We start from the raw sequence: 11,048 nt of genomic DNA, 5'->3' as shown, positions 1-11,048 counted from the left end.
ACTAGTCTTGACTCGCAGACCCTTTAGTTTTACTGACTAAAACCGATGTCTATGGACAATTACACGCACAAGATCTCGCTCGAAATTTGACGGAATAAAGCCATATTTTGGTATGTATTTCCACTTCCCCATCATATATGTTCGATATTGGGGCTAGATATATTATTCTGAACCTTCTCCATGTTTTTATTTTCAATTTTAGTGGGGGGTGCATATGGAACTCTTACCAAAATCCATGCAACATCACAACCTTTAGTTTAATTAAAAACATAATTCTTTTTTACACAGACATTTTGACAAAGTTTCACTTCTTTTCCATGCTTCTAAGTTCTATCAGTCTCAAAATTGGTGATTTAGAGCCAACATGGAGTTCCTCACACGTATAAATAATTCGCTGCTGATTTGAAAACATCGCATGCACGAGGGTCTGAGCTCAGACCCTCGCAGCACATGCGATGTTTTGAAATCGGTAGCGAATTATCAATATGTGGGAGGAACTCCTGGCTCTATGCCTCTAATTCTAAATCACCAATTTTGAGACTGATAGAAGCATAGAAAATAAGTGAAACTTTGTGTAAAGTAAGAATATTAGTTTTAATTGTTTTAAAAGATCGTGATGTTGCATGGATTTTATATTTCCCCCCCATAAAATCCCACCTTTGTCACTGGGAGTATCAGAGCGAGTTCACCACCTTGATGTTCGGGTAGGTGCAGTGTAGTGTAGCGGTAGTGAAGTGGAGTGGAGCCTGCACGAACATCACGTGAGGTAATGTATTTTTTAAATACGTGCCCTTTAGTAGGGTGACTGCATACAGAGCTAAAAAATTTGCCTTTGTCACCGCATTCACACAGCCAAAAACAGAAAATCAAAACAAAATTTTAACCAAGGTTAAGTTTTTTAAATGTCATAACTCTGAGAGTATATATCAATATATGGATAGTTCATGATGAAACTTGGACATACAGTAAGAGTAATTAAAGGACAAGTCCACCCCAACCATTAGTTGATATGAATAAAAAGAGAAAAATCCAACAAGCATAACACTGAAAATTTCATAAAAATCGGATGTAAAATAAGAAAGTTATGACATTTTAAAGTTTCGCTTAATTTCACAACTAACAGTTATATGCACATCCTGGTCGTTATGAACATTACGTCAAACCCCCGTTTGGAGAAAGACCGCAGTTCAGATTGCAAACTGCGGTTTTATACCCCATTTTCCATTTGGAAATCCCAAAAATCATTTCCAAGCCCTTATCAACCGTGCTTGGCCAGGTAATCCCTTCACCTCCACAGGCCAGTATATGAGCGTTGAGCAAAGGACAAAAAGATAAACAACAGCTGTGCTATTACGTAAGACTTCTCTGCCTGTAGTAGGACCTTCGGAATGAAATTATTGTATTTGATATTTAATCACGTTTTCAAAGGCATATTGTATTCAGTAATCCAATGTTAGTCCATGTTCAATTTCGAACGAAGAAAATCGACCTCGAAATAATCCATCGTGTGTGGCCCCCTGCTGTGACTGTATATGCCGGGCTGTTGCGTTATCTTCGGACCGAGGTCAAGAAACAGGTGTTTTGATACTTAAATTGCTTGCTTGGGGCAGTTAGGGTTTGTCGTACTTGGAGAAGAGAATTGATGAGAAGGGAAACTGGGGTATAGTGTTCTCAAATGGAGGTTATCATGAAAATGAGGAGACTGATGACGTCATCCACTCACTATTTCTTTTGTATTTCATTATATGAAATATGAAATATTCTTTTTTCTCATTGTCAAGTGAAACAAAGATTAATTCCTCCCTGAACATGTGGAATTAGCATTGTTACTATGATTTAGTCAAGTTGGTCCTTATTGTCAAATCTGTAAAAAATGAAATATTTCATAATTCAAACAATAAAAAAAATAGTGAGTGATGGACATCATCGACTGTCTCAATTGCATGTCACTGTGATGTGCATACAACTGTTTTGTTAAAAATAAGCGAAACTTTTAAATGTCATAACTTTCTTATTTTACATCGTTTTTGATGAATTTTTTAGCGTTTTGCTAGTTTGATTTTTCTCTATTTATTCAAATCAACATTATTGTGGGGTGGACTTGACCTTTAAGCATCAGTGAACATTCTAGGTCACATGACCAAGGTCAATGAACTTTTGCTGTGTTGGGGCCATTAAAACTTTAAAAGTTTATGGATCTAGTTCATGAAATGTGGACATAATAAGGATAATGAAGTATCACTGATTGTCGTGCACAAGTCTTCGGTCACATGATCAAGGTCAAATGTCATTTAGGGTCAATGAACATAGTATTTTGTCATCATACGAATGGTGTTTTTGTGAATGATTATTCTATGATGACTACAGTTGTTTTCAAAGTCAACATTGCTGCTATATCTAATCGCGTAATGCAGGCGAGACTGCCAGAGGCGCTCCACTTGTTATCAATTCTTATGTATTTCAAATTTCTATGTTTTGATTCTTTCATCTTTTTCTGTCAATTCATATTTATTTCTATGAGTTAATTCTTCTTTCATCTCTTCCTCTGTGTGTGCGTTATTGGGTTTTTGCCAGACGTGTGTCAATTATTGCATCTCGGACCAACCTTTAACATCTTAATCCGAAAGACGTAACAAGGGCTTGAACCGCGAACATCTGCATTATAACTTATTAAGTTATTGACGCAACTTCCCCACATAGCTATTATTACAATCGCATGCCACATTGCCCAGTTCTATTGTTGTTATCTTTGGGTTATGAGGCGCGTACCATTCAGATATGAATATTTATGCCTGTTGATAAAAATACTAGTATAACCTTAAGACTTTGTGTGGATTCATTTTTTTGTCTCACCTGCATAGCAGAGTGAGACTAAAGGCGCCGCTTTTCCGACGGCAGTGGCAACGTCAACATCAAATCTTAACCCAAGGTTAAGTTTTTGAAATGACAGCATAACTTAAAAAGTATATGGATCTAGTTCATGAAACTTGGATATTAGAGTAATCAAGTATTATTGAACATCCTGTGCGAGTTTCAGGTCACATGACCAAGGTTAAAGGTAATTTTAGGTCAATGGACTTTGGCCATTTTGGGGGTATTTGATGAATTACCATCATAACTCTGAAATTGTGTTGGTCTAGTTCATAAAACTTGGACATAAGAGTAATCAAGTATCACTGAACATCTTGTGCGAGTTTCAGGTCACATGACCAAGGTCAAAGTTCATTAAGGTCAATGAACTTTGGCCATGTTGGAGGTAATTTTTTAATTAATGTGTCATTACTTTCAAAGTTTATGGATAACACATCTAGGGGTAATCAAGTATCACTGACAAGTCTGAGGTCACATGATCAAGGTCAAATGTCATTAAGGGTCAATAAACGTAGCATTGTATCATTATATTTTTGTGAATAATAATGTTATAGTAGTTTTCAAAGTCAGCACTGCTGCTATATTGAATAGCGTAATGCAGGTGAGACTGCCAGATGCGCTCCCCAAGACTAAATAATCCAGTGCCATTGGAAATTGAATACGCTTGATAATCAGATGGAATAAAGCCATATTTTAGATATTTATTAGATATGATTAAATCTATCCCATATATATTTTTTTCAATTTTAGTGGAGGGAACGTATGGAACTTTTTAAAAATCCGCAAACATAAAATATGCAAATTTATTCTTGAAAAAACACGAATTGCATATTCAATACCTAACATCACTTCAGATCTTCATCATTTTTTTTTAAATATATGTCATCTTTGTAATCTTAGTTTAATAAAGGTTTTCACAAAGAAAAATTGCTGAAGCCAATTTTTTCCTTATTTTGTATTTCTTTGTTTTTTCATTTTTTTTTCGTTGTTTTTTTTCAATGAAAATTATTGCAGACCATTTACATTAACAACTAAATATAACCCTAAATTGATTAAGCAGACCGATTAGAATGTAAAATATTGACCATTTTATGAACTTTATCTCCCTTTGGCTTTGTGCACAAAGTATAGAAATGAGCCATTTTCGGCATGACATTGTCTTGTAAAAAGGAATTTTTCTTCGCGATACTTTACCTATATGTTGAAAATCTGGTTTCAATATTCTTTTTTTTTTCTTGTATTGTAGGTGTTGACATGAATCCAGGAAAGGAAGGAGGAACTTGGCTAGGGATTAGTAAAAGGGGAAGGGTAGCAGTCATCCTGAATATCTTTAATCCTGACGGTATTCGAGATGATGCCAAAGGCAGAGGTAAAGTGAATATATTGGTTATTTTAATAATGAAGAATAAGAAGAAGGGGGAGGAGGAGGAAGATGATGAGGAAGGATGGGACAAGGAGGAAGAATAAGAAATATGATTCAATTAGGAAGAGGAGGAGAAGAATTCAGTTCAAAATGTTAAAAGTAAAGAAGAATAGTAGAAAGGAAGAGGATTTGAATTTATACTGTATTTATGTTGAAGAAGTAGTATTGTGAATGTCGTGCTGGAGGAGAGATAAAACTAATTCTTTTCTTGCACCATATACTTACTATGGCATAGCTTTAATACCCAAGTATCAATGTGATAATGATGCTTGGCTATTATGATGCCATGTCCAAGTGGTCTAAGGTGCCCAATTAGACACCCAAAATCCCCAGCCACTGCACTTTATGCATGTGAGCTAGGCATTTAATCAACCATGCTCTTTTATTCTAGACTATAGTTAAATAAATGGAAATTCTATACACTTTCTTGGTCACTATGTGTCTGTGCACTTGTTTGAAAAGTCAATTTTATAATGTTTTTCAAAACTATATAAGTAATAAAACTTTTATTTCAACAGGAGCTCTGGTGTCAGATTTTTTGACTGGGAAGCAGACTACAGATGAATATCTTGAAACAATTTCAGAAGATGGAGAAGAGTACAATGGATTTAATCTCTTCACCATGGATATCAGGTGTGTATTCTAGACTAGGGCATGGATTCATTCATTTAAAATCAACAAGCCAAAATGCTTTATTACCACAATGTTTTATCACCAGGGTGCATGTGGGGTAGGGGGGGGGTGTATCCATCTATAACTGACGGGTATCTCATTACAAGGTTTCCAGGATATGGATATTTGTAAATTTGAACCACATTGTCATGGAAGAGTTGTGGTGTAGTGGTCTGACCGGGGGGGGGGGGGGGGGGGGGCAACTCACATGTATTGGTGGTACGGGGACGTGCCGCTTTGATGACCCCTTTTTCCGACATAATTTTCAGTTCTCTAGATACTCGCAAGACCCCCGTTACGAGACATCTCAGTTCCCCAGCCCTGCCAAAATTGTCAAGTGCCAGCACCGCATGCAAAAGATGCACGTACAGCTTTGCAATTCCCTACACATAACTAGTAGCTGCTCCATGCATGGCTAGCACATGCACAGCGCTGTGGTGCAATGTACCCACAGTGCTGCGATCCTGTTCCGTAGACCCTGTTTTTCACACATCGCGGTATATATATATTTCCCAAGACCCCGTACTTTACCCTTTTGGTCAGTTCCTTAGACCCCCATTTCAGAGTTTCGTGAGGCACACCCCCATCAAAAAAATAATTTGAGTGTCCTCCCCCCCCCCCCGGTCTGACTAACGCCTTGTAATCAGACCTTGTCCAGTTTTGTAGTCACGTATCCAGCATCAGATCCTACAAAGCATTTCATGGGCCCAATTGAATTGTCGGGGGACAATAGTGACTCTATTATGCCGTGCATGGGCCCATACATTTCTTTGTCATAGTTGATGCTGGATACGCTAGAGTGTTGTGTGTGCTTCAATTAAGACTTGCGTGAATACTTACCAGGGAGTGGAGGATATGCTTACATTGTGTGGGGGAAATGAATGATGGAATTGATCAATCTGTTGACTTGGATAATAATTCATCTGTAAGAGCTCCATTGTATGTATAAAGTGCCTTTTTAAAGCAGATTATTATTTGATTTGGAGGATTTCTTTTTTTGAAAGTCTGATGACTGCATGTTTTTTTTCTTTTCCCTTACTTTGTCATTTATAAGCAATGGGGATGCAGCTTATTACAGCAACAAATCAAGCAAGCCACCAGAAAAGCTACAGCCAGGTTAGCATAATTTCATTTTCCCTTATATTTTCTGATGATTTTTCTTCACCCCTTTATTTTAATATGCTGGATTGACTCGGCATCCTTTCTCTCTCTCTCTCTCTCTATTCCATTTTCTGTCAGTTCCTATGGAGCTTTAGATTTCTCTCCCTTAATGCTGCGCTTTCCTCTTTATACATGCACAGTGGCAATAATGCTGATTACTCGAAACCAGAAGATTCCACTTTTGACGGTAAATGTAAAGCTTCCTATTAATTATATGTCAGCCAAGTGGGAACAAATACTCCTGTATCATCACCATGTGGAATGAGCATTGCATTATCTATACTTGTTTTTCCGAAAAAAGCAATATATTGTAAATATAGACCCTCTTTTGTAATTAAAATTGAATTTTCATCTCTGGCAATGTAATATAATCATTTAGATTTAGGGTTTTTAAAGTAATTTTAAAGGTCTGCCTCTGTTATCCCCAGAAAGCCGAAATATTGACTCCAAGTGATAGCACAAAGTATAGTGCCCCTAACAGCCTCACTATGATTTTTCAAGTAATGAAACACTTAGCCAAAAGAGGAGAAAAAAGAGAAGAGAATTTAAAAGATGCCATCACCATTAATTCGTCCTCCCCCCATCAAAATAACCTGACGCCATTACTTCGCAAGGCCACCCAATATTGTTTTGATATTGTTGATTGTATGAATTCATTAGTTGACACATTATTTGTATTTTTGCTTGCAGGTATCTATGGTGTCTCTAATTCTACACTTGACAAACCTTGGCCAAAGGCAAATCATTTGAAGATGAACCTAGAGCAAATCATTAGCAGCTGTAATGGCCTGTCATCAGATGATCGTCTTGACAAACTTCATGGATTATTGGACAGATCTCTTTTGTAAGTTGAATGTTATGACTAGTGTTCTACAGTATTTGCATGGCACTGAAAATATTTATGAAAATGCTTGTTTGAAACCAAGTATATGAGGCAATTCTTGGCACAGCGAATATGTGATGAATAGTCCAGTAATGCTGTCTTCTTTGTCTAATATTGTTTCTTTTGCTCAGTTTTGTCTTGATTTATGTTCCTTTTTGTCTCGCCCACCAGAGGTGAAGGCGAGACTTAGGGATCCAAATGTCGTCCGTCCGTCACAAACCTTATGACACATAACTCCACAACCGTAAGTCACTTTTCAACCAAACTTGGATGGTAGATGGACTTGGGGGACCTGCATGTTATGCTGCAGTCGGAGGTCACATGGTAAGGTCAAAGGTTATTTTCAGGTCAACATTAAAGTTTACATGCAAGACTCTCTTATGACACCTAATTCCGCAACCGTATATCACTTTTCAACCAAACTTGGATGGTAAATGTACTTAGGGGACCTGCATGCTATTTTATTGGGAGGTCACATGGTATGGTCAAAGTTCATTTTGAGGTCAACATTAAAGTTTATGTGCAAGACTCTTATGACAAGTGTTATTTCATCCCAGTCATTTCACAATGAAATTTTGATACAATTCTGTTGCGTGCCCTCGCAAATCACGATATTTCTGGTTATTTTCATAAATGGGCAAGACACAAAATTGCTTTTGCCTTGTTATTTGTAAGAAAATGCTGTATATTGTCTTTTTTTTTTTAACCTTTCTCTGCAGTAAAAAGTACTAGATCACATACGAAATATTTTTATAGGAGAACTTCAAGTCTGTGTAGTGATCTTATATGTGGATATTTTGACCTCATTTATTAATTAAAACTTTTGTATGATATGCATTCTATCTTCTAGATTAAATGGTGAAAAGTTTGTGCACAAACCAGGGATGACACTAGAAGAAATGAGAGCTGTACTACCACAGATGATACATGTTAGGTCACCAGTCTATGGAACTAGGTATGCCAAAATATTGCCTGCCCTTCTTTGTTTCTCAATCCTTCCTTCTTCCACTGCCTGAGTTGCTATTACTTATTATTACCTATACAAAGCATTTTAGGAGATAAATAAAAGTCATATATCGCTCGCTACTTTCAATCCGAGACCAACGAGGTAAACATTTGCCATGTTGCCCTCCCAGGGCTTTTCCCATAGAAATCATGTACAAAATAGAGGGCAATATTGGCCATATTTCTCTTAGTGCGCTTGCGCAGTAGGAGCCGATTTCGATCGCTAATTTCAGTATTTCAGAAATCTGGCTGGAACCAGTTTATGAACCAACGCATTCATGTAGATAATGCGCGGCGTGGCCAGTGCATACACAAACGTATCCCTAGCGCAAGATTTGTGCGCGTTGAGTGTATGTGCGTGCCATGCATGATGCGCGACTGCAAGGTAACAATTACGTCACAATTGCTTATTAAGGGATACTTCGCTAAGGTCATGAATAACCTGAAATCAGAAGTAGTGATAAGCAAACATCAAAACATGCATATAAATTGTTCCAAATAGTAGCTTGAATTACACATTGTACAGCCTTAGGTAATAATAATATTGACTGGCTCTTCTTTCGGGAAACATCAAATATGTCACCCTTAAAAGAACCAATATGATTCTGTTGCGGGCGACATATTTGATGTTCCCCTCAAGGCCAGTCAATATTAAATAAATATGTTGATGTGCTGATATTTGTGTCTTTCTGTGCATGATTATATTTTGGGTTATTTCTGCAGGGTGTAGGGAATCATATGTCACTCAGTATTTTGTCCTCATAATTATGACATTAGTCAATTTTGCTTATCTGTAGTATTGTGCATTGTTGTGGATCTGATCTACTTTTTGATTTACTGTAGACCACATACAGCATATAGATCTGTTGTACCTAAATGTTACATCCCCAAAACTTTACCGGTAATGATAATATAAAGAAAGTCAAACATGAGGTGATGTTTTTTTTTTTTTTTGCATTGTGGTCTGGGTTTTTAAGATACCATTTTAGAGGATTAATTTCCTGTTGACAGAACTTGTTATATCTTGCAGAATATAACCATGGAAAAAACAAAGGAGTTGATGATAAATATTGTGTTTTTGTATTATTATCACATTGTATCTGTCAGGTCTAGTACAGTGATAACCGTTGATGCTACAGGAGAAGTGGTCTACTCTGAGAAATCTTTGGAAGAACCCATTGACTCTTCAAATCTGAAATGGATAACAACCCAACACAGATTCCATCTTACATGTGATTTATGATGGATCTTTCAGAGTCTTCAATTATAGAACAGCCAAAGACAATGAATGAATTATAATCATCTTCATTACTTATCATAGCTGCAGAAAAAAAATGATCACAAAGTCTCCATTCAGGGATCAGAATGCTTTATTGTGAAATGGTAATTCTTTTTTATTTTCATGTCACCATTGTTTATTACATGTATTCTTTCTTAATCTACTTGCATTTCATATTGATTTAAATTTTATTATTTAATTTAATTATTAGATAAGGAAATTTGAATTTTATTTCTGTAGTTAATCAATGACCTGCTGTCAGATATGTCTTACAAAAACCACTGAAAGTACATTTCGTCAGTGATTTTACGAACTGGCGCAAACCTAATTTCGGCCAAATTTTTGAAATTTATTTTTTTGCATATTCTGAAAGCCTGTGATTTAATCTATTGATTTGCCAAATTTCAGATAAAAATTTGTATTATTTAAAAAAAAGGGCATATTTAATATTTGTACGTACCGGCTCAACCTCCTTTGATTTTATGAACTTGCTCAAACCATTCTTTGTGTACTATAAAGTCTCTGGAATGGTGCGCACAGGTCAAAGACCGACCTAGATGCGGCGCTTATGCCGGTGCGTATGTGCTTTGCGCAGGGTTTGTGCCTCTAAAAAAAACATACGCATGGCATGAATGATTTTACAAGCTGGCTCAAACCGTGGTTTGTGCCGCTAAACAGCAGTGGGCATGGTGCGCGTTATTTTACGAACTGGCTCAAACCCCCTGTTTTGGGTAAGAATTAGCAGCTCCTGAAATGCATACAAGCGCTTCCTTTTTAAATATTGAAAGAATAAATAAGAATTGCAAACAAAATTTTGTATATTACAAAAGAATAGACTGTATGCTTTAAATTGTTATAAATAATTGATCTGGTTTCTTTCAAAGCGCAAAGTTATGAGCTTCTGAAAAACATCGAAACTTTGAATGCAATTATCTGGAAATCATGTTTTGGAGACCAGCTGAGGTTTGAGCCAGTTTGTAAAATCACTGACGAATTTTCCATAGAAACTTTAATTGGTTTTTCTAGTTCTAGAATTAAGATCAATGTCACATTTCACAATATGCAAGGAGACGGGGAGTTGTGCTCCCTCTTTCTAGACACACTTGAATGTCCTTCTAGTAAAAAAGTGTTATGATGATTATGATAATGATGATGATGGTGGTGGTGGTGATGATGATGATGATGATGGTGTTGGTGGTTATAGTGATGGTGATGATGATGATGACAAACTACTTTTAAGTTAAAGCATATATACATATGAAAATCATAGAATTTACTTTTTATGCACGTTTACAGGGGAGGGGAGGGGACTAGGTGCTATTATAATTACAAGATATATATGCATTTTAAAAAAGTACCATAAATAATCTTACTTTGATTTTCAAAGTACCCAAATCATGTATTTTGTCATGCTTTCGTTAGCCTAAATAATGTCTAAAATATATGTTTTCATGTTAGGATGAAATATATACCCTTTCTATGCACCATACACACAAGGCTTTTTAAAGTATACATTTTATTCCTGATTTGGTTATGATACATTTCAAAGTACATCGCCCCACGGTGATAAACAACTCTCAGTATTTGTATGCTACTGTGGATGAGCATTGTGTCTACTGTGCACTATAATGGAATTGCCTGTATTGAATAACTAATGATAACTTATGAATATAACATTAGATACTTGAAAATTATTGATTCCAGTGTGTGAAAATGAAAGAATAAAATAAATGTAGGTATATGTATAATAATAA

At 36.2% G+C, this 11,048-nt stretch overlaps 1 protein-coding gene across 1 annotated transcript; it reads left to right on the top strand.

The window, feature by feature from the left end:
- The first annotated feature begins 4,119 nt into the window (after positions 1–4,119).
- Positions 4,120–11,048, top strand: LOC129253685 (transport and Golgi organization protein 2 homolog). Its single transcript, XM_054892102.2, has 6 exons — positions 4,120–4,240; positions 4,813–4,927; positions 6,021–6,082; positions 6,818–6,971; positions 7,861–7,965; positions 9,123–11,048. The coding sequence occupies exons 1-6, from the start codon at positions 4,126–4,128 to the stop codon at positions 9,256–9,258; spliced, it is 687 nt and encodes a 228-aa protein (XP_054748077.2). The 5' UTR covers positions 4,120–4,125; the 3' UTR covers positions 9,259–11,048.

The sequence above is a fragment of the Lytechinus pictus genome, chromosome 2 (assembly GCF_037042905.1).
Source record: "Lytechinus pictus isolate F3 Inbred chromosome 2, Lp3.0, whole genome shotgun sequence".
Taxonomy (NCBI): domain Eukaryota; kingdom Metazoa; phylum Echinodermata; class Echinoidea; order Temnopleuroida; family Toxopneustidae; genus Lytechinus; species Lytechinus pictus.
Note: the sequence above shows the minus strand (reverse complement) of the source record. Positions and strands in the feature narration are given on the sequence as shown.

Bases quoted from the DNA above. Each gene is read 5' to 3' on its own strand.
- LOC129253685 (XM_054892102.2), top strand. From the start codon at position 4,126: ATGAATCCAGGAAAGGAAGGAGGAACTTGGCTAGGGATTAGTAAAAGG. The intron at 4,241-4,812 runs GTAAAGTGAATA...TTATTTCAACAG, and splicing joins AGATGATGCCAAAGGCAGAG to GAGCTCTGGTGTCAGATTTT. The intron at 6,083-6,817 runs GTTAGCATAATT...TTTTGCTTGCAG, and splicing joins ACCAGAAAAGCTACAGCCAG to GTATCTATGGTGTCTCTAAT.